At 47.7% G+C, this 27,328-nt stretch overlaps 1 protein-coding gene across 1 annotated transcript in view; it reads right to left on the reverse strand.

The window, feature by feature from the left end:
* The window catches only part of LOC144152538 (uncharacterized), a 136,489-nt gene continuing 109,161 nt past the window's right edge, over positions 1-27,328 (reverse strand). The window contains exons 2-3 of the mRNA XM_077683832.1: positions 2,698-3,126; positions 1-1,915 (exon numbers count right to left, since the gene is read on the reverse strand). Coding sequence (XP_077539958.1) covers positions 1,274-1,915; positions 2,698-3,126 — 1,071 coding nt within the window. The 3' untranslated portion in view covers positions 1-1,273. The remainder of the gene's footprint in view (positions 1,916-2,697; positions 3,127-27,328) is intronic.

Below are 27,328 nucleotides of genomic sequence, written 5' to 3' on the forward strand. Positions count from 1 at the left end.
TTCTCGACACACTACAGCGCACCCAGACAGATACACGTTCTCAGCCACACCGCTCAGCGACGAGCATCCGCAAGTCTCATTTACAAAGCAGGCACTCACTCACGCACAAACAGGGAAAGTAACACGCGCATGCGCATGACACAGTTTGGCATTTTCATCGCGTACAGCCAGCCTATACCCCGTCACCTGTAAAACGGCTTGAGTATTGAACTACTAACAGGCGCCGTATACTCGCGGTGTTTTTCGAGCCCAGGACAAGCGTCTTGAACCGCAGGCAGAATATTGAAGACGGACACGCAGACACACAACACAGAACCGTCACGCTTCCCCGAACTATTGGCTACAGAAGCACCAAACACCCGACAGCGCACTCGTATCAGGATGAATACCCTAACCATTTATACTCTCGAGAAGGAACGATGGGATGGGTGCGGCATTCAAACGAAGTTTCCTTTACAAACACTGCAAGACACACAAGAAAAATTATAAGAACCCAAAACACGCCCTCAAACAAGCCCACAATGAAGACAACATAACCTGTCGTTGCCATTACCCGAAAGGCAAAGCCCAGCAATGCAAGGAGATTCCCGTCACAAGCGACGAGCAAGCTTGGGAAAAAACCCAATCGCTCTTTCAGCGCGGGAGACTCTACCCAGCGATGGGGAATTCTCGCGGAAGCTCCGGTTTAGTCTTAAAGGAGTGGAGGGGACAAACCTATACATACACCCTTGCATAATGAGCAATCACAGTTGGACCAAGCAACGATACCCATTCCCTTGCACGCAGGACAAGACACACAGACGCACACGTGCGAAGTTCTCGAGAATCAGTGAAAGCCTGAACGAGGCCCACCGCTCGTCGTAAGCTACGGCGCACCGCGTCGATAAAGCTTCTAGCACCCAGAAAGGCGTTAAGTGAATACGAAATAATTCACATATACCAATATAATATACATCGCCCCTTTAATGGCATCCCTTATAGCTGACGTCTCCCGTATCTTACCACAGAGCTCCCCTCCTGACGTATTCGTTAGTTCGGAATATTTAGAACTGCTTGTTTTTATTTAAAGCGGCAACATTGAAATCAAAGTAAAGTATGCTGGTTTTTCTGGGTTCCGGCAGGGAGAAATTGAATTTTTGTGACAAGCATCGAGCGTTTTCCTTTCGTACTCGAAGGCCGGTGACAAAAGCGCTGCTTAAGTGGACACAACTACGGGACAGATAACAATGGCGCTTTTCGGGGCGCATCTAGCAGAGCAGAAAGGAAGACATCTCTAGTACTTCCATGGGCCGCTTCCACCACCGGCGCCTCCTCCACCGCCGCCGTACCTGGTAGGCGGTGGGGAGTATCCGCCGCCGGATCCACCATGATGACCTCCAGCGCCACCCCCATATCCTCCCGCTCCACCGCGGTATCCACCGGCGCCGCCACCGGCGCCGCCACCGGCTCCACCATGGTGGCCACCCCCGCCGTAGCCTCCAGCGCCTCCGGCTCCACCGTGGTGTCCACCGCCGGCACCTCCGTGGTGTCCACCGCCAGCGCCACCGTGGTGTCCGCCACCGGCACCTCCATGGTGTCCACCACCATAGCCGCCTCCGCCGTATCCTCCGCCGCCGTATCCGCCACCGCCGCGAGCACCGGCGTACTGCTGTACAACACCGGCTGGCGGGGACTCCACAAGGAACTCAGCGTCAGCGGGACTTGCGGGGCCGACGCCAGGCTCGTTCGTCTTGACGGTGGCCCGGAAGCCGTTCTGGTCGGCCACATAGCTGACCTGTCGGTAGATGCCATTGGTGTCGGTGTAGCCATAGCTTCCCTTGACGGTGCCGCTGCCATCACCGCTTTCCTGGCGGTTCTGGCTGTTGCCGTATTCGTCCTTGACGTCGTAGCCGAAGTCGTATGGGGTCGGCTGCTCCTACACGGTGCGAAAACGGTACAATTACGTGAATGAGGTGAACGATAACAGCAACTGCAGCAAAGGTTAGAGGCGGATCACGAGTCTTAAAGGCGAAAAGCATGCAATGAAATATTTTTCTCCGCACCGATTGAGGTCAAAGGCTGTAAATACTTTACGGGTACTAAAACACCCACACGTTTGGGGAATAAGTGGCGCTTTCGGGGGCACTCAACTGCGGCTCAGTTTATAACTTATTTAACTGTCTCTTACTGGCTGTTTACGAAAACGGAAATGCAATACAATGAAGCAGGTATGTTTAAAGACCTTACGCTTGTTCCTGCTCGCTTCTTTCTCCGATGTCTCTGTTCCTATTAACAGCCAGTATGAACATGTGCCAGCTGAAATAAACATCCCACATCCTAACGGCATGGGTACAAAGGGCAGCGCGCGAGGTGAAAAAAGGCAGTCCCACCTGCTTTGCTCTATTACTTGTCTTTTTTTTTCTGCTTTAAAGCAGTACTCTGATCCTAGAAGCTACAATCTGTCTCCAACCTACTACTGCAATTCTGCTGTATTTAGTATTGATTTCTTGCATGTTGACCCAGGCAGTCCAAGAGCATTGGCTCTAAACGGAATTCTTGCGAAACGTTAGCATGCTTGTCCTCAAGAGAGAGCTGGAGCTTTGTGTACCTAAAATTTTGGCGTCACAATTTCTCACGCCACTACAGCAGAACCATAGGCCGTGTTCCCCCATTTGCTTTCTTATCTCTCCTTGAGGTTTTCTTCTAAGGCACACTTACGTATCCGCCACCACCGTAGCCACCACCGCCGTATCCACCACCGCCGTATTTGCCACCTCCTCCACCACCTGCGCCTCCGTGGTGACCTCCGCCGAAGCCTCCACTGCCGAGCCCGCCTCCACCGCCGTGGTGGCCTCCGAGTCCTCCTCCTCCGCCGCCGCCGCCGTGATGACCTCCTCCGAGCCCTCCACCGAGGCCTCCTCCGCCACCATGGTGGCCTCCAAAGCCACCGGCTCCACCACCGCCAGCACCACCACCACCATGGTGGCCTCCAGCCCCGCCACCGTAAGCTCCGCCGCCACCATAGGACCCGCCGCCTCCGCCACCACCATGGTGACCTCCAGCGCCTCCGCCGTACCCGCCACCGCCGCGAGCGCCGTAAGCGCCGCCGCCGATGGCCGAGGCCACCAACAGGCTTAGGCAGAGCCCCTGCACAGAGAAGAAGCATGGTGACCATCTCAGCATCTGTTTACTTCGGCGTTTTTTAGAACGAAATAAGTTGTATGGGGACCTTGTTGCAGCAAAGCGCAATTTAAGGAAGCTACGCCAAATTATGCTTCCCTTCCATAATGCTAACCGAAAAAAGGTGCTTCCGACGCAATAAATTTTGCCGCATGACCCTTAATAAACACAATTGCCACGGTAATCCCCTAGGGCACCGAAAGCTCAGCATGCGCAGTTTTTTTATCATCAAAATCGAAATACGGGAAAACTCGTTATTGTATGCCAACAATGTCTCCGTTGGCTCATCGTATCTGTTATACATAATATGAGGGTGACGATATAAAATTAATTGGGTACCTCGGTTGAAGTTAACAATACTGTGCCTCAACCATGCTGCGGGCCGTTGGGATAATATGCGCGCAAGAAATGTCAAAGGACCGTTATTTAAATATATTACCAAGCATTCGTATAATCTCGAGTACTGCGCTTACGTTACACCTGTTGCTCCTCTCATATCATTGCTGCGTCCTAGTTTGAAAACACCACATCGTACCCGGCAGGTAAACGAGGAATTTTTTCCGCGTGGGTGTTTGAACGGTTGGTACGCGTGTTACCATGGCAGATTTCCTGTGTGTCTCTTAGATAAAGCTCCCACAAAATCATGGCCCTTACTGCGTTGCTGAATTCTAATGCTCATTGTTCATCCTAGCAGTAACATCTAACTCCAGGCTCGCTAAACGTGCCCAATATAACGAAATAAATTACGCCTACAACCCGGAATCCGACCAGCTAAAGATGTACTGGTTTGTAATGCGGGTACTATTGGACGGAAACTCGCAGCTTTTTGTATATTTTCAAGGGTTATTCTTGTTTAGCAAATTACGTTACGCCATGATAAAATTTTATCTTGGAGCCGCTTTACGTTATTGATTTGATGGTAAAGGGAGAAACATTTTGCACTTAATCAGGCACGCCAGCAAATGAAGATCGTGGTGATGTTATCAGTTGAAAGAGAAATCAGAACCCTCCATTTCGTCGTACAAGCACTGGGAAAATGAGAGCCTTTAAAGGTTAGGAAAACTAGACAATAGAGCGGCAATTTCAATTCATTATCTATACAAGTATAGTGCAAGCTGAATGTGGCTAAATAGAACGCCCAGAAAGTGTAAGACACCACCAGACAGTTTAAAGCAACCCAAGTCCCCCCCTCCCAGTTCGCCCCAAACAAACTGGGGGGGGGGGGGGGGGGGCGGTATTCTTACTCTAAAGTGAAAAAATAAAAGTAGGCCTAACAAATCGCGAAAGAAGAAAAGTCACGGACATGAGAACCTACGCGGAACTGCAAGAGAGAGACAAAAACTGAGGGGAAGACGACGAGAGTGTGGCGAAGCGCGAGGCTGGGCATTTGTCGAGGTCGCTCTAAGTCACCGAGCAAAGAGCTAATCCGGTAACGCTCACAAAACTGGCACGGCCGGCGCGGCACCACGGCAACGCTATTACGGTCACTTGCCGAAAAGTCGTCCACACGACGTTGGTTGCGCACGGGGGGGGGGTCAGCGGCGAAAGTTGGGACACTCATTTTCGGGCTCATCACGGGGGCATTTGTCCGCGTGCGTTCCCAGGTTCCACTTTACTCTGCCCCTTCGCATGCTGTCCGAGTTGAAGAAGAACCGCACGAGCCGTATAAATAGAAAGGTGAACGCGGTAAGACGCACTTTGGTTCTTCCGATAGCAACTACGTTCGGAGCAGGCCACGCGAGCGGGCCCTGTCCGCCGCCGGTTGGTCACGAAAGCCTCAGCGCGTGATCCGGGAAATATGCCGGCCGCCGCTGCTCCGCTTGCTTGCGCTGATCAGGTCCGGAAATGAGTCCCGCCGAGGAAGAGCGCGCTGCCCGCGCAACTTTGACCGTCGCGCTGTGTTGCGCCTTTCAACGCCGGCTAATGGAGCAGCGTTCGTGGTTATTCCCAGCAGGGCAGTGATATAACGACCTAGTGGGAGCTACGTAGCAAGTTTTTTGTACTGAAAATTCGTTGTGGGGAAATCGGCGCTGGTACTGCGTCCCCTTTAAGCGAATATTTACTGTAGCCGAATCCACCGAAAATCTGCTTCCACAGTAGGTGCATGCGTCACCACAGTTTCCTGAGACATGTACGCATTACACATGTAGCAAAAAACTGCAATTTCGTTCGAACCTCAGTACATAAATAAGTTCATGCATTAACCGTTGTCATGTAAAGCATAGATATCTTTTAACCGTAGCGAATTTTATAATAATCAACACATACTTCCGTTAAGGTTCGAAATTCCCATAGCTTGGTTGACCTGATTTTAGCTATTCGGCAAGGTGTCCGAAGGTGGTTGCGGCTGTGGTTTACTGTTTTGGAGGCCCACTTTCTAATGGACGCAGATGGCAAAGACGCCTGTGGGTACGAGATTTTTAGGCACGTTAGTGGCCTATACAGGCGGTCTTAGTTAATCCATAGCGCTTAATCTGTTAATCCATGATCTAATTAATCCCCAGAGCCGACGTGTAGCTTGTACATGTTGCACTTATAGTCTCCATAAGGAGACCGTACGCCTTGCGCCAGCGTTATTATCCCCACCGTATAATTGCCAGGACATGCCTAATTTCGGCTTCCGCATTCTGACGTTTTTTTTTTTTTTTTTGCACAGAAGGGATAGATGCTCCACCTCCTAAAATTCTGCCTGTTGTGTGAAGCCTGCCACTCGAACTATAAATAACGCCGCTGCCGGAACAATAAAGAGTTTTGCCAAGAAGCTTCATTCTGTCTGAGTGTGAGGCCTTTCAATAAAAGAAACAAGGAAAGAATCCCCCGAGGGAAAGATAGCGCGTTGCTAGGAAACCCCTAGGAGAGTCGGTGTGTGGCACTGCAGGCACGACCGTTCGAAGCGCGTCGTCTGCTGCCGCGAATAATAAAGCGGCTTTTTAAGCTGAACGCTACCAGTCGCATCAATCTTAACGAAGCGACTTAAATTTTTTTTGGCAGATGCAACTTTTCTGGCCTTTGCCACTGTTATTATCATGAATGTGACCTCCAAATTATCATCAGCGTGACTTCCGAACAGCATCTGATGATGCTGTTATCTTATTTGATGATTAAACTCCGATTTGAAGTGATTTTAGCTGCGGATATAATTAAACACATGTTCGTCTGCAGGTCAAATTTGTTGCAATTTTAGACTGTAATAAAAGACATTAACTCCGTCGTTGTAACAGAAGTTTATATAATATCTCGTGCGCACGTGATTACGCGTTCTCATCGGGAAAAAGAAAATAAATTTCCTAAATACAGTGGTGAGTTTTCTGAATCAGCAATGATGGAGTTTGGATGCAACACTGTCTTTGGTTCCCTGACGGCGAGCCCTGTCGGTTGTCGTGGTAACTTTCCTTCTAAGCTTTTCCCGCCGCTTTCTTTTAAAATTATTCTCTCGTTCAGCTGTTCATCTACTCAGAAAAAATAACACACCGAGACGTAAGTTCCGTACTTTCGCCCTTTCAAAGTCCACTCTTGTGCCGCCTACTCTCTTAGTCACTCGAGCGCCACCGTGCGGAAGTTGGTAGCTGCCGAAAATTGTTCGGTCGGAGCTTTCAGAAGACGTAATTGATGTCTTTTTTTGGGCCATCAACATACGCTTGTGTGCAGTAGTTTAGGGCAAAAAACTGGGAGGGTAAGGTCACCGGCCGTCCCTTCCTGCATCACTGTCGATCATGACCGCTATATATAGTCGTCAGCGCGCGCTGACAATTGCTGCGGAGGCCAACAGCGAAGCTAAAATTAACGCGTGGGCATTCGGCGTGGCCGTATGTCTCGCTGAGCGACTCAGTATTCATAGCACTATCTGTTTTTTATCAATAATAAACTTTTGAAGAAAAAGTTTGGTAGCAACATCTGATAATTTTAATCTTTACAAGCCGCTTCATTTACCTCTTCTAAGTCTCATTTTCTTTATTTCCCTGTTTTTAGCTGCAGGTTTAACGTTTCGCCCTGTTACTCGTTAAAGATGTCGCTCAAACGCACATCGTAACGAGTTTTCAGTTTATACATTATGACGATGATCGCAAAACGCGCAGCAACTTTCTGTTGTAGCCACATCGTTGATGGTCGAGGTGCACGCACGTACTGGGTAACAAAATTAACTGGTTAGCTCATTTTGTTTTTCACCACAGGTGGAACCACTCCCTTTAGCAGTCTACTGTTCTCCCCAAATTTCTGTGTAAACTAAGCTTCTTCGTGTGGTATTCGTATACTAACGCTTCAAATTATATTCCAAAAACTCCCTTAATTAAAAAGAGTCAGCTGAAATTCACCGAGGTTCGCAAGGATAAAAAAAATGGCTGCATATATTCCTCCGTTCATTTGCAATAGTAAATTGTGTGCTTTAGATGAGTAGGTTGTCATTAAACGTTCCCAGCAACTCTTTTTAACTGCAGGGCTGTTTTAGCTGTTTAAGCCGAGCGTTATGCCCCCGTCTCACCAAAAAGCATGGCGGGGCGATGACGTCACCTCGCGTTGCCTAGCAACCCCTGGCGCAGCTGTGCATAGCTTCGCTAGCGTAGGCATGGCAACGCCGAACTTCACGGGCGCCCGTCAAGCCGTGACGTCACTGCGCAACTGTTCTGCTATTTCTCCAGCCTTGCAGCAATAGTGAAAGCTGCGCCAAGTTTTTGTAATGATTTAAGCGCCTCCGACATGTTTCTAGTGTAACCAATGGGTAATACGCATTAAACGTAGCCTATACCACTCCTCCAACGCTTTTTTCTGATGCCCTTCACCTCAAATGTTCATGTACTGAGTATAAGCCATGCCTCCTGTAGGATTTAGCTGATATTTAATTGGTAAGTGAAAAATTAATTGCCGATGTCTAGAGTTGTTGAAAGACTAGAAATTTTGACTTTAAAATTTCAAGAAAATGAAAGCCTGAAATTCACAATAGCTTGGAAATTTCCTCCTACTGATGTTCCTGAAGCCAAGGGATTCGAACGGAGGTCCACAGTAGACTGTCTAAACGTCACTAAATGTTGATTTTCCAGAAAAATCCCCCCTTTCTAGCCAACCAAGTAAAACCACAGCTTAGTAATCCCTTCACTTTTGCACATCTCATGTTCATGTGGAGTAGCAAGCCAAGCTCGCTGCCAGGCTGACTTCTCTTCATTCATTAAAGGCATTCCTCCTCCTCCTCCTCAATCCCACGGGTTTAAACCCCACTCGCCGGCCGACGCAGAATGTGGGTGGTAGCTCCGAGCCGTGGCACCTTACCTTAAACAGCATGGCTCCCGGTCGGATCCTCTAGTGAGGTGCAAACTCCAAGCGTGTCGGAAGAAACGATGACGGAGAAGGGTTCGAACGCCGCGCAAAACCAACTTCACTGCTGCGCTCGTGCTTCGGTCGCAGTGGGGTAGATCACGGTGTGTTTTTCGCGAGAGGAGATGGGAGAAGCTTGCGATAGGAATGATGCTCCTTGTCCAGAGCCCGAGAGCTTATATACCCACGCGACGGTTCGGCCCAGACCTCGTGCGTCCCGGTGGACCGTTACACTTTCACCCTCTCCCTTTCTCAACCACGTCCGTCGACTCAGCGTCCACGAGGGGCGGGCGAGAACCTTGCGGCAAGGGGCCCCCCTCGCGGCCCTTCCAGGAGGCGAAACAAAAGAAGAAGCAAATGAGAAGGAGAGAACCAAAGATGGACAAAAGTCGACGACGGAGGGGAGGGTAGCCAGTAGACAGACAAAGCACAGAACGACAAAGAAGGAAAGAAGTTTTCTCAGACGGACGAACGACTGGCGGCTGAATAATATCGAAATTCAGGACAGCCCTGGACGAAAGCGAAAATAATGGGCCACGAACGAGAGGTGGACGACGAGCCCTTCCGAAGGAAGAGAGAAGAGTAGAAGGAGGAGACTGCCGGAGAGGAGGCGCTAGATGCCACCGCAGGCGACAGCCATAGACGACCCCTTCCGCCCGCGCTCTCCGCCTCCTCTCACCTGTCTCTTCCCTCCTTCTTGTGAGGCGCCGCGGGACGTAACGGGAATGCCGGCTCCTCCTCGCAGCACCTTCGCTGTTGAGTGCCCTCCTCCTCCGGAAGGTCCTTTCGCTCTCGAAAGAGGAGACGACGTCACCGCCGTAGCGAGACGCCTCGGAAAGGAGGAGGGAGATGCCGACGTACGGCACAGGAAGAAGGGGGAGCGGACCGCAACAAAGCAAAGTCGTGAGAGAGTTCATTCTTTGCAAGTTTATTTATCCCGGCGCAGTAGCAAGGGCCTCCCGAGAGATGCGGCTCTCGGCGTCTTTGCATTTGTGCGTTACCTATTTCTTTTTTCCGCTTGATACACGCGACCCGAGAGAGGCAAGGGTTGAGAATCTTTACTGGGAGGTCCTGCGGAGGGTCCCCGTGGAGCATGGGTGGCGCGCGGATTGAATCGGGGTGCGGTCCAGGCGCATGATTTGTGTGCTCCATTATGCCGATAGGTCAGCCTTCACTTGAAAGTTTCCTTTCCTTTGATCTTTCCACGATCTATGATTCGCAAGGAAGGACAAGTTTCCGCGAAATGTTGCTTCTCGTCGTGTGTGCCGTAACACAGGAAGCTGTGATGTAATGTGTATGAGTGTGTGTGTCCGTGTGAGAACATGAGTTTATGCGTGTGCGCATGCGTTCGTGCGTGTATCTGTGAATACCTGTGTGTGGCCTAGTGTTTTTTATAGGATTAACATTGAGGTTGATACGATTACCAACGTTTCATATTATTTTGACTTCGCCGTCTTTTTTAATAGATCAAACGACATATTTACACTCAGAAAAATGGAATGGAAGGTAGAGGTGTGTGACTACCCCTTCCAGAATGTCTCGAAAAATTTGCTTGAAATCGCGTCTTGCAAGACAAGCCAGATCACCCGGAATACAAAACTCGCTTCCGGCGGTTGTTACGTTGATGGAGGTGAAAAACAAAAACGTCCATTTGTCTAGATCTCGGCGCATGGTTAAGATCCCCAGGGGGTCTGAGTTAACCGGTAACCCTCCCTTAGGCTTGTCCCAAGCCCAAGCATAGCTTCTGTGCGAAAAACCCAAGTTTTAGTTTTGAGACGGTCTTCTAAAATAGCACTATATGCAAAACCCCTTTTGCATTAATGGATGGAAAGCTCGTACGTCTTTCATACAGATGTGACCTAAATGAAACGAGAGTGCCAGCGGTGAGAAATTATATAACAGCCGACTGATTTCCGGGTTTTAGCAACAGTGAATGTAAAATGAACCTTCTTAGGTAATTTCATTGAATTCATTTGAGGCTATTCCTTGAATGCCAAAGCCAGTCAAGACTATAGCGAAGACTCGAGACCTGTGAACGGACCTTTCTTCTGCGCACTGTGTTTTTCACTCCGAATTGCCATTACTGCTCCCCCAAGGGCATCTTACCAACAATAAAGTTTTTACCAACCAAAAAAACCCCAAAGGCAGTGGTCGAAGTTCTTGCCAACAGTTCCCGCACTCCATCCTCAATGTTTACGCAATTGGGGTGGAATCACCGGATAAAAATTCTATTTTCTCTCGACTTCCGACGTGAGCACCGGGAAGGCGCTTGAATGACAGCGGCTTGCTGCGCTGGCATCCAAGACACTGTACCGAAGGCTTCACCTCAAAAGACGCGGTACATGTTCAGGGCAGGATGATGTTACCTATGAGGCCTTCACTCCTTTGAACTAATGTGAACCCACCTGCTAGTAGACTCAGTGTCGAGACAAGGTGAGCTTTCTCTCTCCCTGTCACCTCGCAGAGGACTCCATACCCAGTGTTACCTCAACACATTAGCAAAATAGCCCACAGAAGAGCGATGGGCTACATATCAAACAACCGAATGAATATCGCATGGGAATCAACAGGATCATCGTGAATATCGTATGGGAATCAATGAATAAACAGGCTCACGCCTGGGCTCGTGCCTCCCTTTTCCTATAGCTTGCAACACCCACACAAATTTTTCTGCTCCCGTAGTGCCCGCTCATGAGAAATCCTACGCTATAACAAAGCAACCCGAATTATATTCCAGCAACCTCATCATCCCAAATCGCAAACACACGAACAGCACTACTCTAAATTCAAATGAGCCCCTTTACCCACCTCTCCCGAAGTCGCCAAGCTTTCCATGGCATTCTTATAAGGCAGTGGCTTTCACACCTCAACCTTCACTTATTACGTACTCCTATTAGCCTAACTAGTACTAATAGTGTCAAGAAAAAGGGAAGCTTAGTAGCCAACGAACCAACTGTTCTACCAAAACACTCTAACTCTTGGATATGTCAGTGGGCGCTCCGCTCCATGCAGGAGTCATGTGACGACCATCGGAGACCTACGTCCGTTTCCTATGATTTGCAGCCGCTGGTTTAGCTTTGCGTGGTGGCGTGTCGCCGTTGTTTGGAGAAAAGCTATTTGGCATTCTCCGAGTAGCTCGTTGTTTCCTCGTTCCACCCCGGGTGTGTTCTCGTTTATGCCCGTCATTGTGGACCTGCGGTGCCCGCCAAGGGCGTTATTTCCCTGCCGACTGACGTTCTGCAGGCACGCTCTGCTTCGAAGGCGTCCTCCCAATGTGGACATCCTCGCCATGCAGCTGGCATAATAGATTATGCAAATAGCTGGCCCTCATTCCTCCTTCGTTCCAGCAACATATATCTGCGTGGGGGCTTAGCGTTGAATTATTAAGTAAACAATTTGTCGGTATTCGCAAAGCCATTTTTTAGGATGCAGTGCTCTGTCCATTGAAAACAAGGTGGAGGGGCTTCTAATTCTATTAAATTGAATGCCCATTCATTTCGCTGGCATTTATGTCAAACATGCGGGTTAAAAACCTTCGTAATCAGCTGAAAGGGTTTGTTAGGGCGAGTTAAGACGCACAACCTTAACCGGCATAGTAAACCGCGTTTTAAGCGAGAGCATTTGTTGGGATAGCTTTTTATTCCTTGACTTATTTTGTTGTTCAGAACCCTCACCGAGGAAATGCTGAAAATAGGGGGAAGCTCGAAAGCAATTAAGAGAAAGCTAGCCATCGGCAAACGCATTGAGAGACGAGAAGCGCAACATTACGCACAACTGGGATAAATTAATAAAGGTATCCGAACGATTCTACACCAGGCTGTACGCCAGAGACGTTAGACCAAGCAAAACTACTGAGAGTACAAGCTCAACTTGCGATGTCCCACTAGTAAGTAAAGAGAAGGAAAGTAGTGCTCTCAAAGGCATATGAAAACAGGAAAAGCTGCAGGTGACGACGGCATATCCGTGTACCTTTTGAAGCAGGGAGGCGATATTGTACTGCACAAGTTTGGCGTACTTATTTCGGTATGATTGAAGGCTCAAAAGTGACCATAGCCTGGAAAAACGCAAACATTATTTATAAGAAGGGAGATCGCAAGTACCTCAAGAATCACAGACCCATCAGCCTACACTAAGTTGTTTACAAGCTGTTTACCAAAGTTAGTTAGCCGCATGGGTGACAGCCTGGATTTCCAACAACCGAGAGAGCAGGCTGGGTTTAGGAAAGGGCACTCAACCAGGGATGACATCCATGTCGTCAACCAAGCGATATAAAAATCTTCAGAATACACTAAACCCCTTTACATGGCATTTATAGACTATGAGAAAGCGTTTGATTCCATACTCACCGCAGCCGTTTAATAAGCACTAAAACACCACGGAATTCAGGAGACCTACATAAGACTTCTAGAAGATACATATAAGGACTGCACGAGTAGGATAACCGTCCACAAGTAAAGCGATAAATTTCCAATACGAAAGCGAGTAAGACATGGAGATATCATCTCTCCGAACTTATTCACAGCATGTTTGGAGGCCGTATTTAGAGTGCCTGACTGGGAAAACATAGGATTAAGGATAAACACGGAATACTTGAGCCCTTTGAGCTTTGCGGACGACATAGTGTTGCTGAGTGAGACTGCAGAACATCTGCAAACAGTGCTTGTGGAACCACAACCAAAAAGAACGGCCGTGGGGCTAAAAATAAATGTGAATAAATCTCAACTAAAGGGGCATAAGCATACCAAAAACGTTCTCTTCGGTTTAGGAAACGAAACGCTGGAAGAAGTAAATGAATAGAACCACCTTGGACAGATAGTTAGTGTTGACCCCAACCATAAGAGAGAAATCCGGCGCAAAATAGGTATGGGTTGGGGAGCACTCGGCAAGCACTCTCAAATAATGAAAGGTGAGCTACCTCTCTCACTAAAAAAAAATCTACAGCCAGTGCATCCTCCCGGTTATGACATATGGAGCTGAAACTTGGGGCCTTGCTAAGCACCTAGAAAGCAAACTTAGGTCGGCTCAACGGGCCATGGAACGAATACTGTTAGGAATAACACTCGGCGACAGGAAACGAGCTTCCTGGATCAGGGAACAAACTCGAGTAGCAGATACCATAGTTCAAGTAAAGAACAAGAAATTGACTTGGGCTGGCCATGTAGTGAAACGAACCGATAACCGGTGGACAATGAGGGTAACAGAGTGGATACCGAGAGACGGGACTAGTACAAGGGGAAGGCAAATAACACGATGGATGGGTGAAATGGAGAGATTAGGGGTAAACTGTGGACTGGAGCAGCGCAGTAAAGGAGCGGTTGGATGTCAATGGGAGATGCCTTCGTCCTGCAGTGGACCTTAGTAGGATGATGATGGGGAAGAACCCCCAAACAGCATTAAAACGAATTACAGTGTCATACACGCATGGCCGATATGTTCGGCTCGGCAATGTTGTTCTCATAAAGCATTTTACAGAGGGGTGAGATCAGAACACCTCAGTAAAAGTTGTCGTTCTCATTTACGAGGGTTTTACGCTACTAAACTTTGATTGAGGAAACGGAGGCGCTAGGTCTTCCCTACCGCCCCATCAAGAAACGGCAGTGTCCTGTTTTTGAGATCATGGTGGCACTTTTACTTTCACTTTTATTGTGTCTCCCGGACACAACATTGCCTGCATGATGTGCGCCTAAAGCATCTCCCGGAAGTGTCGGCATCGCCATTATTCGCAACCCCACCCTATTCTCGTCAAAATCGATCAGCTATGTTTTGCCTATCAGGTCTGGGCCGGAAAACTTAATGTTGTCAGTTGCGGACTAAAACCCCCGCTCATGATATAGTTGGCGTTAATTTACCAGTCACGTTGACGACATCGCGTAATGGTGGTGACCCAGGGCTAAGGCGTTCGTCTTACGTTAACAGTGACGTCAGGGGAGAAGGAAACCGGACTCTGCGGTACGTGCGAAGTGGCACACTCTGGATATCAGTGTCGGAGATAAGGTAAACTGTTTGTGTACTCCTGTATTAACGCGCTGGATGTCGCATTACCCCAGTTATGTCATCGTTTGCAAACTATCAAAAAACGCCGCACCTGTTTAACGAATCTGGCCCATTTGAGCCCTTTGCATGTAACGGCAGCCACGGCGAGGAATTTTTTTTCGGCACAGTTTCGTTCCACTAAATTGCAGCCTTCGAATAGGCGGCGGCAAACCGCCGCGTAATAACACCGGTTTTCAAGGGTCACAACTAAAAGCGCGCCCAGAAAAATACAGCCCCGTCGCTTCACGCATATAGGGGCGGAAAATTGGAATTGCAAATCGCACGCGAAGCCCAAAGCGTTGAAGTGCGTGTCGGACAGCGTCAGAATGGTCGCCTCTTCGAAGGGGCGAATTAAAACATCGCTCGAGACGAAAGTTTGCGGAAATACCCCCGGAGCGCGTATTATTCGCTCCTTTTGGTATGAACGATTAGTTTTGTTATCTTTATTTTTGTTAAATCCAACGGGCTGTGCGTTTATGCCCCGTTGCTTCCTTCCGTTCTTTGGCCCTCCGTCTCTCCCTTCGCTCTAGAGCCATCATTCGAGGCCGTTATCCTCAATAAAAGGTGGAAATATTTTTGCTCACTCAAACCGGAAGAGGACGCTGGTTGCCGGAGAAGAGCGTCTTATTTCTTGAACTTGGGGTCTCGCGGGTGACTTTTGGACGCATTCGACGCGGTTCCTCTCTGGAGCTGAGGGTATCGGAATGACTTCTCAAACCACGTACATTTCTGACCTCAACTCATACTTGTTTCTCTCTCTTTTTTTTTTTTGTTTTTTGTTGTGTTACCTTTTTTAAACTTGTAATCTTCTTTTTCCGTACTGCCTTGGAGGTACTTGTCAATTTGGGCCTAAGGACTAGGATGTGTAGCGAGTTAAAAACCCTGCGCTTTTAAACCACCCTCACAGTTTTACACGCCCGTCCATTTCGTCTTAACAGGCACCCTTTCGCACGCTACAGTATATTTCGTGGTCTTACAGCATAACCGCACATGTTGCAGGGCGTCCTGGGATTTGTATGATCCTTTACGCTGCCTTCTCCCCCCCCCCTTCCCCCCCCCCCCCCAAAAAAAAAAGTTAGAAAGCGAAATTTTTTTTGGAAATGTGCACGGATATGCAGCTCTTGTGTATGCGTTTCTCTTATCCGCCTCTCCTTGATATGGTATTACAGGTATATTTTAACAATGCAATGTAAGAGCATCAGCCACTTCCGTTGACGGTACTGTGCAAAGTTAATGGGAAGTGTTATGAATGCTGTGCTATACAGGAACCACCCAGAAGACGGCGGGCAGACAGACGATCCGGCCAGTAGGCCTAACTAAAGACTCCCCGCAGGCAACAGGAAATTCCTCCGTCGTATTATTTCTAAAGGTGAAAATGCGAACATAAACCACGCGGAGAAAAGTACAAGCAAGACAAAAGGCCAAATGTTTTAAGTATATGTAAGCATAAATATTCTAACTTACAGGACTACCGTTGTTATAGACACTATGGACTGAGTCCCCTAGGGATCTTGGCCGGAAAATGCTTTGGGGTGCACGTCAATTTACGAGGTTGGGCCCGGATGTAGTCGATAAGCATGGGGCCTTCGTGTGCAGTTTCAATCAAAGTAACCTTACTTTTTGTTTAACAGGAATAAAGAGCCCCATTTCCTTCGGACGCTGCCTGACTTAATTCGACTCTGTATGTAGTCATGTCAACATGCATGAGGCCGCATGAGGTGTATCGAAGACACGTAATGAGTTGTATAGTTGTATTACGCCTACCGCATCAGACCTCGAGTAGCTGATGAGGCACTCAAATGACCTCATCCATGCAATGCTGTGAGAGCGCATGTAGTTGTGAAGAGCTCTCTTGAAGGCATTGCGTTAGGCACTAAGGACTGCGATAGCTTGCAAGCTGTGGCTCATCTCACACTACATAATGAACAAGCATGGCGCCGTTTGCATATCTGCCTGCTACCGAAGTACGTACTTTATAGCCGGGCGTCATGGCCGTACCGGATCTGGTCAGCACCAAGGCAGGGATGCAGAGGCAAAGCTTCAGCTTAGGTAGCCGTCAATGCTAACGCGGACCACGACCAATTCTACCGTCAACGTGTACAGTTGAAGGCGGGCATGGAATTAATGCGTGTCGAGAAACCGGAACCATTTCTTGAGGGCCCGCGATTTGGAGTGGCCGTTGGTGGTTGGGGCTGTCAAATAATCTCCATGGTTTGGATGCCAACGTCCTCGTAGCCTGCTGCTACAAATTGTCTGCATACTAAACTTTTTTACGCCCTTATCTTATTAAAAAGGGGCAGTATAATTTAGATAAGGGTGCTGGGAAGTCATTGCGCCCTTTTTTATTAGGCTCCAACGTCGTGATTTGTAGCTTTACACCCTTTTTGTCTGGTAAAAAGGGCGTTGACCGATTGCAACATCCTAGGTTTTCGGTATGGTGTTCAAAGGGTGTGAAATGAGTCTTCAGTTGCAAAAAAAAAAAAAAAAGAACAAGAAAAGAAGCAGTGAAGCTAGGGTCGACTTAGCTTTCTGGTGTTGCTAAGTTTTGCTAGCTTCTGCTAGGCTTCGCTACGCTTTGTTTGGTTTTGTGATGTTCCTGCTAGGCTAGGCTGGGTCATTCCCTGCAAAACGTCCCAGCCGTAAAGTCGACCATCACGGATTTCTTCAGTAAAAATTGTGGCTCATCCTTTCATAGCCCACAATGTTTCTTCAACGTAAGTTTGCCCCAAAAAATTGCTCTTTTCGTAGCCGCCTTTTTATCTCCAGGATTTAAAGCAAGGCTAGATCTGTCAAAAAATTCGTAAAAACGCACTGCTTTTTTCAATCGCCACCATTTTTTGTGACATCATGTTGAGGCCGAAGGCTGCCGTAGGCCGCATTTCAAAAATGTTTTTGCTTGTTTTGCTTTCGTTACGCCATTAGGAAAATACACGACGTTGCGCATTTTCAAATATCCTTTAGCAAATACAAGTAGTCTCTCTCAGCCAATGAAGCACTTCTTTCTGAATTTCAGCATTGTGGAAAATTCGTAAGAATTATGACACTGAAAAAAGGAGAAATGTGCGAGAAAATATCCGTCAAATTTGGAAAAATCCCCTTCTCCGCTCGTACTCCCCCATAAATTGCGCCTTTTTGTGCTCGTAGTAAAAATATCAAATGCATGGCATTCATTGGCACAAATCATGGCATCTTATTTCAAAACGTTTAATCGGAACAGTTCTTGTTTTAACAAAGAAAAAGTTTTTTGAATTTGTACACCGACACTTCATCACGTTGTTCCACAAAGCGTCTTCTCTGCACGGCATGCGGCTGCCTCCATGCGGCTGCCGCCATGAAAGACGTCTGAGCAAGCGTCTTCGCGCTGCAAGAGCACCTTTCCCTACATTGGTATTTTGTGACGTCAATACGGGGGAAAAGGGATACTAGTTCCCGCATTGGTGGTAAAAGTACAACGTGGAGCTAGCGGTAGTGCGTCCATTCTACGAGTACGTTTAGACTCAACGGTTGGCTGGACATCAGACGCGCATCTAAAGCATCAGTGTATCTGATTCCCGCTAACGCATGAAAAAAAGAATCCGTTAAAGTCGATGACTAGGCTGCTGTTTGCTTCCTAATTTTCAGCATACATGAGGGATGCCACGCATGATATACACTCATGCTTTAAATGCATGCCTGATGTCCAGCCAGCTGTTGAATTTAAACGTACTCCTAGAATCAGCGCATTTCCGTTATAGTTCCATGATGTACTTTTTCCACCAACACGCGAGCTTTCCTTCTTTCCGTATTGACGCTGCGAATAACAGTGCAGGGAAAGGTGTTCTTGCAGCGCGAAGCCGCTGGTTCGTGCGTCTTTTATAAAGGCAGGCGCATGCCTTGCAGAGAAGACACGCTGTGGAACAATGTGGTGAAGTATCACTGTAAAAATTCCAAAATAACCAACAACTGTTCCGATGAAAACTTCTGAAATAAACTGCGATAATTGGTACTAGTGAATGTCATGTATTTGATATTGTAACTGTGAGCACCCCAATTCGCAATTTAGGGGTAAATATTAGCCGCAAAGGAGATTTTTTCAATATTGACAAACATTTTCTCGCACATTTCTTCCTTTTTCTGTGTCAATATACATTTTTTACGAATTGTCCACAATGGTGAAATTCAGAAAAAACAGCTTCATTGGCTGAGAGGGTGCGCTTGTTTGAAAGAGCGCTAGAAATGTTTGAAAATGCGCAACATCGTGTATTTTTTTAATGGTGTAACGAGAGCATAAAATGCGGCGTAGGGCAGTACAGGGCCTCAACATGATGCCCACGAGAAAATGATGACAATTGATAAAGAAGTGATTTATTTTATATTTTTTTACAAACCTAACTTTGCTTTAAACACTGGAGCTAAAAGGGCGGCTGCAAAAAGAACATTTTTTTCGACAAAAATGTTTTGAAGGTGCATTGTGGGCTATGCAAGGATGAGCCACAGTTGTTCCTGAAGAAATCCACAATGGTCGACTTTACGGCTGGGGTGTTTGGCATAGAATGGCCCATTTTTATTGACACATTTTAGCGCACTTTCTTCGCACAAGGTGCATCTCGCCATGATAAGACCGGAGAAAAAACTTAGAAGACGGGAAGGGGACAGCAGGTAAAGAACAGACGTCGAGACTCTTGCGGAGGTAAGCGAGAGAAAATAACGTTTCAAGTCAGATGTGTTAATTCTTCATGGGGACACATTCCTGCTACAGCAAACGTCCAGATGTTGGCCGACCCAGTGGTTAAGTGGCAATGTATTCAACACCCTCCACGACGAAAAGCGGTTTGCGAAGGCAGTTCGAAAAGACCTACGGTAGAAAGATGCAATGATGTCAAGGGTAGAGGCGCAAAGTAAAACGAGAACACACACGCGGGCAAAAGTTCACAATACGGTTAGAAGATTCCGCAACAAGGATGGACTCCACTTTAACATCGTCAAACAAAAGCGTCCCGAGTCAATCTTCTCCCGAGGCGAAGAAGCGCCTGCAGACAAAGAAGCCCACGCGCGAGAATCTCGGTAGCCACTTCCCGGACGTCTGACCTCCGCCTCGCATACCACGCTAAATTCTTCCAGGAAATAAACAATGCCTTCGATCGGCGCCGTTTTAACCGCCGTTTGCTCGAGCAGGAAAAAAGATAGAAACGTCGAGGAAAGCAGAGAGCGCTGCCCGTGAACGTCCGTGAACAGCTAGGCCGGCTCAGGCGCTAAGCGCGGGAAGCAGCGCGCCAGCAGTGGTCCTCCCCTAATTGCGTAATTTCCGCGTTTTGAAGAAGCGACCGCCACCACCACAACCGGCTCCTAAAGACGTGGCAATCGGTGCGCACTCGTTCCCTTCCCGGGTGGTGTGCATCGGACAGGGCTGGGCCGACGAAGGAAGCAGCGCGTTCCGTCAACAACTGCTAGGTAAGGAGGACTCCAAATCGTCTTTCCCCACCTCTCCTTTATTTTTCTGAAATGGTAAGCCACAGCACTTCTCTAGAGGTGTACCACGACGCGGACTCACATATAAAAAAAAAACGAGAGTTGCTCATTGAATCCAACGTTACGAGAGGGAGGCTGGATGGACGCTTCGTTTCGTCAGAGAGGCGTTCGAGTAGTCCGCTCTTGTTTTCTCGCGCGGCCGGCTCGCAGGCGGCGGCAGGGATGTGCGATTCCTCTCGAGAAAGAAGGCCGTGCACACGCGGGTCTCAAGGCCGGGCCTTGCAGAAAGTGCACTCCAGCTTTGACACACTGTCCGTCCATCGTTCATGCGCCTGCACCGGCGCTGTTTTACACGCTGTCCCGAGCGTCCCTCGACGGCGGCCGCCATTTGGAGTGGGCCCTTGAATCGCGAATAGATGGAGATGGGCCGGCCACAGCGACGACGACGACGACGACGACGGAATGACAGCTGGGCTTCTCTCTCTCTTTCTCCGTCCCGGCTGCATGCAAAGCTACTCTGAATAACGCTGATTTTGATTCTCTCACGGCACCCGCCGACTCCGATCAACTTGATCTTCGTTTCAACGCAAAAAAAAAAAAAAAAAAAAAAAGAATCACGCATCTCCACGACGTTAATCACGACGAGTGGGCAAAGCACTGGGGATCGTTCTTACCATAAATCACCCGTGGCATTGCCCATTCCCGCATGTAAATGAGTGACAACAGGTGCTTACAGTATATACAAATCCAATTCAATCCGATACAATTCAATTAAATCCAATCCAATACATATCCAATTCAATCCAATCCAATGCTCCTCGCGCATCCGCAACACTTTCTGCGTTCCAATTCGCAGACAGCTTGGTAGACAGTCTACGCAGCAGTCTAACTAGACGTCTAAAGGAATGAAATTGGAACGGCGCCTCGGTCGCAAACGCAACACCAGCGCAGACGACCAGCAGACGACAGCGTCGTTGCAGACATGTTGAGATGAGCAAGCCGCAAGTTTCGTAACTAATATTACCGTTGTTATTACAAACGTTATGTAATTTAAAAACTAGGCAAAGTCACCTTCATGACTAGTAAATTTTACTAAATATTTAAATAAAGGAACAAGTGCTTTTCGTTCAACATAAAAACGCAAAAAGGTGGCGCTGGCGTCGCTTTTCAGTTTAGACAGGAAGGTAGCCTGCATCGTTGCTGACTTCGATGCTGTCTCCTCGAAGCAGTTTTCGTTGACTGCTTCGTTCGAATTGGAACGGGGCTTAACATGGCGTACTGTCCGCGAAGACGGCAACGAAGCTGTCTAAACGGTAAATTGGAACGCACCCACTGTGTACACGGACGCCAAGGGACAAGCCACGTACAAAGCGAGGTCCTATGGTAAGTCACCCCTAAAACATTAAATCGCCCATTGAGCCAAAAAGCCGGCGTTAACGACAGAAGTCATCAGATGGTTCCTTGAAATACGTCTTGTCGCACTTTATGGTATAAGCTCGGCAGTAGCGTTAGGAGCCCGCCAACACCAGTACACCGCAGATGAACTAAGGCAGAGTGAGAAGGCAGCCAAACGAGTGAACAGACAGGCAGTGAAATTCAATATCGTCGGCAACTATTTCACTACAGGTCGGCAGGGACGAAAAGCACTACAACGTGCAAAAGACAGATCGACGCAACTAGTAAGGAATCGCGAAGCGAAGCGTCCGAATTGAAGGACGAATCGCTTTGACAAAACGCGGTAAAAAAATGCGTCTCAGGCTTTCAGATACATATAATACTTTCGCAGTTACAACCCACCGGAAGTGTCTAGGCGTCCTCGGAGTATTGTTGTCAAGTGGTTCTAAGCACAAGAGTAAGCGAAGTTACAAAATAGAGTCAGATAAATGTGGCGTATTATACACCTTACAGTAAAGCAGCCTTTCTGTTTGCGCCTGTGCTGACCCGGGAATTCGGTATAGTCATCATTTCAGGGGTATACGGGGGGGAGGGGGGGGGAGGGGGGAGGGGGGGGCAGCGTTTTTTTGTGCTGCTCCTTACTTCTCCCGGGCCCCCCTCGTCATAGCTACAACTCGGCAAGGGAGGTTCACTGAAGCAAATGGCAGAGACGAGCTAACGCTGGTCCCATTCCCTTTCTCGGCCTTTTGTCAGTTCGCGCTTAAGTTTCACTCAAGGGAGATTCATATACCAGGGCAGTCATTGCTATCTGTCGCATGAGGGAGCGCCCAGTCGACGTATTTTGTTCAACGGATATTTCCCGGTAGCTTGTGAAGTGTGCAGGAGCGGAAGCCGGTCCACCAATCCCACTACCAAAGGTATGCGGCAGTCGCGGGCAGGTGGTACCGTGGACCAAGTGTTTCGCCTGGGTTGTGCCCGTGACTCTGAAAGTGTATTGCCGGTGTGAAGGCTTTGTTGCAAGAAATTAGGTGCTATTAGCGAAAATAAAAAAAAAATCACATAACCAGGTTTTCGTCCCAGTCCAAATGGTAGGATATCGCAATCTTAAACTTTTAATGGAGAGTGCAGGAGTTGTCGTAGCCGAGGCACAACCAACAGCAAAAACACCAACAAAGCAACACAAGCCACCCAAAGGAAAACAATCTCAAGCGGCTAGAGTTGACCGTCGTCACCAATCAGCTTTGCGCCAAGCTGGGAGGTCAATTTGATCGGAAGAGGCTATATCAGCGTAGCTGTTCCTGGTCGAGGCTTTCACGGGAGGAGACGTGATAACGCGGTTGCAGCGATGTGTCGAGGGCATGGCCTAGCGAGGTCGAGAGCAAGCGCCAAGCACACGTGCAGCAAGTTACAACAATGCTTGAACGAGACATTTACACGGGCAAAACATTTCCAAACCCTACTAAATCAGGTGGCAATGTTTATACATGTCAACACTGTTGCGCAGTAAGAAAACAGAAGCCATATTTGAGGCCCCTTTACATAAATAATATTTGCATTGCTCTCTTAATTAAATATACATGGCTGCTTGATTTTTGCGATACAAACAAAAAATTCTGCCTTAAAAATGTTTTGACCTCGAAATGCAAAAAAGTACTCGCGGGGCTTCCTCGTGCCACTTTTCCAAGTTCAAAAATAAGAAAACGTTCCAGAAGATGGCACGAGCAGTGGACCACGGCAAACTTGGACTGGCCTGAACGGGAATCGATCTGGTGGCTTCGAGAAGTTTTTTGAAGCTTAGCCTTGCGATTAGGGAAGGCCAGCAGCTGTGCTCATAACAAAAGCGTCAGCGACGTTAAGCCAGGGAAGCTGGGCTAATTCTTTTTGTATTTTATCTCACCCGAGCTCTATACGTATGGGAGCATCCTGCACCATTAAGCTCCAAATTAAAGATGTTTATCCTCTCTGTACGTATGGGCCACGCATCTGGCAAAATGTCAGTCTGAGTTTGTACCTAACCGACGAAACCGCTGCCGCTCACTGGGGCTCTTCGATTTACAGTACTGGACTCGCCGCAGACTTCCCGAGAAGCAGTCCGGCATTCTATTTTCCCATGTATTCCTATGACATTGGGGAATCCTCGGACTATCAGCTTTGATTACGATACTGTAAATCGAAGAGATTCACTGACTACTCTTAATAAGATAAATAGCTAAAACAAGGAATAGTAATAAAATCATGCACCCCTACGCATAACGACGACTATGGTTGAAAGCGAAACTTTCTCGTCAGGGGTTCCTGTGCTGTCATCTGAGTATGGACTATGGACTATGGACTATGGACTATGGACTATGGAGTATGAATTTTGAGTCGTTGAGCCTTGACGTTGACTCGCACGCAGCTTGGACTTTTGATCGCAGGGGCTGTGACTTTGACCCTTCGCCATTTCATTTCGCACAAAGAAAGCTTCGCGTTCAACCATCGTCGTCATTAGGCTGAGGCGTGCAATGCACCCCTCTCAAATCCGAACTCCTTCGACACTGAAATCGGATAGACGCCTGCTTCAAAACGCGAGGAACCGTTGTTCGATTCCGACCACTGGAAGCGTTTTTTTTCTTACACTTCGCGGACAATCATCATCATCGACAGAGAAAGTTGGCTTCCCTGCTATGCGTTTTCCACGTGACTTACGGCGTCAGTCAGACATAGGAAGCTACGCTTTAATAAATAACGGTCACTGGTTATCAAATTAGGGGCAACGTACCGAAGGTCGGGTAAAACCAGGATGGAGTGCTCTCTTGCAAGATGCGCAGCGCATGCGCAGAAAGCAATTGGGGTGACATCAAGTACAAAAACCTCTCCCCCTTTTCCTCCCCTCTTCTCCCGACCAGGAGCCTTCCAAAGATATCGTCCCTGTCGACTTCTTCTTTGTGGAAAGGCGTACGTGCCTGTGACTTCCCATCAAAGCGTTGATTTTCTTCCTTCCTTTACAAGCCATGTTTCTGCCAGGTGCGGTAAAATTAATCCCCTTCTGTGTGGGCGTTTCAGCGCGTGCCTTCCCCCCACCCCCATCTTGTCCCTTGTCATTCTGGAGAGACGACACTTTTTTTTTTTTTTTTTATCGGTCGATGCGCCGCGCTCCCCGCATGCCGGTCCTTCTTTTCCCGATACTACTATACACCACGCTTTGCAATTTTCCCTTTGATCGAAAAAAGAAGAAAAAGACGAACGAAAGAAAACGGCACGGAAGGTTAAACGGTGCAGTCATGACTTTCTCTGGCGGCCTTTGCAAGTCTCTATTTTAGAGATTACGTGCTTATTAGGATTAAATCTTTTTGTGATGTCAACGAGCAACATGACAAATACCGGCTGGCGGTAATTATCTACCTCACTATTCGGGGGCGAGCCCAGTTTTGAAGGGCCTCGAAACGGCATAGTGTTTTTTTATTGATGGCACCTCTATTCCACCCAAGACGATGCCCCACTGTTTGCGGCATCCATCGGAGGCTTTTCAAACTAGTCAAATTGATCGTGCAGTTTCACGCGTGTGAAAAGGCACTGTGTGGTGTCTTTTTTTCTGTCCAGCCAGTCACCTTTTGCATATTTTATCCTAGAACGTTTCCTTTATTGAAACTTCAGTTAAGTTCTGTGGGGTGCCTCTCACGGGGCGCTTGGTTGTGAGGTGCTTGCTTTTGCCGAATGCGCACCGGGGACTGTGTCTTCCCGTAACGCCACATTGCAGAGCAAGATGATATCAACTATGACTTGTTTTCGGGTAATATAATTAATATAATGTAACCCTGATTACAAGCACAGGCTTTTCCCTACGTACGTACGTCAGGACACATCGAGCTGGTCGTCATCATCATGATGACGACCAGCTCGATGATGAACCGAAGGAATTTCGTCGAAAATTGCTCTTAAAATGACCTCCCAACTTCTTTCCTCCCCTCCCCCCCCCCACCCCCCACCCCCACTTATCAAAAAAGAAGCAAAGCTGGCCAAGTGATTGTGCAACACAAAAAGAAAACCTTGGAGCTGAAAGAAACACACTGTGGCCTTCGGGGATTATCCCGAAAATCTGTCCGCAATATTTCAAAGCGGTGTCGAACAATGCTTCGGACATTAGCCATGGTGCAGATCGATACATAAGGCGTGCGGTCATGGTTAAACTTAAGAGACTACAATTAAGGGCGCTGGGAAGCGTCGCTGACAGTCCCTATCGCATTCGGAGTTCACGACGCGGAGCTTCAGCGGCGGGCCTTCTCTCAACAAACTGTCGTTAGATCGTCGCGAGCTACATGTGCCCTTGGGAGGTCGCAATTCCCAGCGCCGAAGACGTCAAGAAGGTAGCAATTCTGCGCTCATTTTCGAACTCGGGAATGCGAGGCCTCATTGCCTCAGTTCCATTCATAATTAGCGTTAAGCGCAGTGAGGATTCTAATGAGGCTGGCCCGAGTGCACGCACCAACCCTTGATCGATTGGTAGAAAAGTGGTTCGGTGACCTCTAGCTCTAACGGGTTGCTCGTTCAAGCGCTAGCGAGAACACCGGTCGTTTGGACCATTGGTGTCCTGCTCCTGAGCAGCCACCCGCACTACGTTCTATACCCCGCCACTACAACTATGGGATATAGGTGATGTCGACGCTTAAAGATTATTGCCTGATTGACTCAGGACCAACGCCGACGTGGCTTTCACACACGGTATAAATCTGGCGTGTACCAGCCAACGTGGAATAATTTCAGCGAAGCCTTTAGGGCTATGATTTTAAATAGAATGGCGATCTCGCGCACGTGTGGAAGAACGCAGTATGGGGAAGCCAGATTAGGAAGAACGAACTTATCACCAAAAGTGACCGCATAACGCCGCTCGTGAATGAGCGGAAACTCTTCTAAAAAGTGAACGTAAGAGCGCCAAGTGAGAGTAAAAGAGTCAAGTGAGAGTGGAAGGGCCAAAAAACAAACCCATATCGCCCAAACAAACGCATGTCGCGGCTCGCGTCACAGTTATTGTCTTGGTGAATTTATGACATAGTGCGTGATGTAGGGTGCGCCTGATAAGGCGACCAAGGGTGCGGAGTTTGAAAAATATTTATTTATTTATTTATTTATTTATTTATTTATTTATTTATTTATTTATTTATTTATTTATTTATTTATTTATTTATTTATTTATTTATTTATTTATTTATAAAAACTGCTGGCCAATTAATTCTTTGGGCCTGGGAGGAGGGGCATTACATAAATAATGATAAATAGTAATAATTCAAAATGAAAAGATCACAGTGGACTACGCTAGCACAATGGGCAGACATAGTGCCAAAACAAAAACAGGTTATAGGATCATCGTCAACACTGAGAGCATACGACCGTAAACTTAATAAAATGCAGAACACAAAACACACAACCACAGAAAACCAGACAAATAAAACAGAAGAAAAAACAGCATAAATGTAATAGCACCTTAATAACCACAAAATAGCAAGCACTAACGCAACTGCGGTTTCTACAGATCACAAAAGAAGCGTTCCAGCCCTTACGAAAAAATTTTGATATTGACAACGTTTGACATTGACAACGAACCAGTGTGTGTGGGCTATTGCAACGCGGCCACCGCCAAAATCGCACCCCGTCCGAACATGTTTTGGAGCTCAGGATTGTACGTCTCATCACGTGACTATAAATCTTGAGTGGATTAGTTATCATTAATAAGCGCAATTCTTATGATCAGTGTAGTGTCAAAATATAATTGCGTGCTTGTCTCTACGTGTCCTCGTACCTTTAATCTGCATTCTATTTTAAGTTTTGGTTTTGTGTGTTCTTTTACGGGAGTCATTTCAGTGCCAACTGGTGGCAGCGAATAGTGCGGCACTCGCTTCTGACGCTGATAGGGATGTGTGCAATGAGAAATGTTCATCATCACATTCATCAAATTCAGTTTTTTGTATACGTATCCTGTAGGAAGCTAGGCGCCTTTGCCAGGCTAACC

Source organism: Haemaphysalis longicornis, unplaced genomic scaffold (genome assembly GCF_048455015.1).
Source record: "Haemaphysalis longicornis isolate Haplotype H1 unplaced genomic scaffold, Haemaphysalis longicornis Haplotype H1 scaffold_9, whole genome shotgun sequence".
Taxonomy (NCBI): Eukaryota; Metazoa; Arthropoda; class Arachnida; order Ixodida; family Ixodidae; genus Haemaphysalis; species Haemaphysalis longicornis.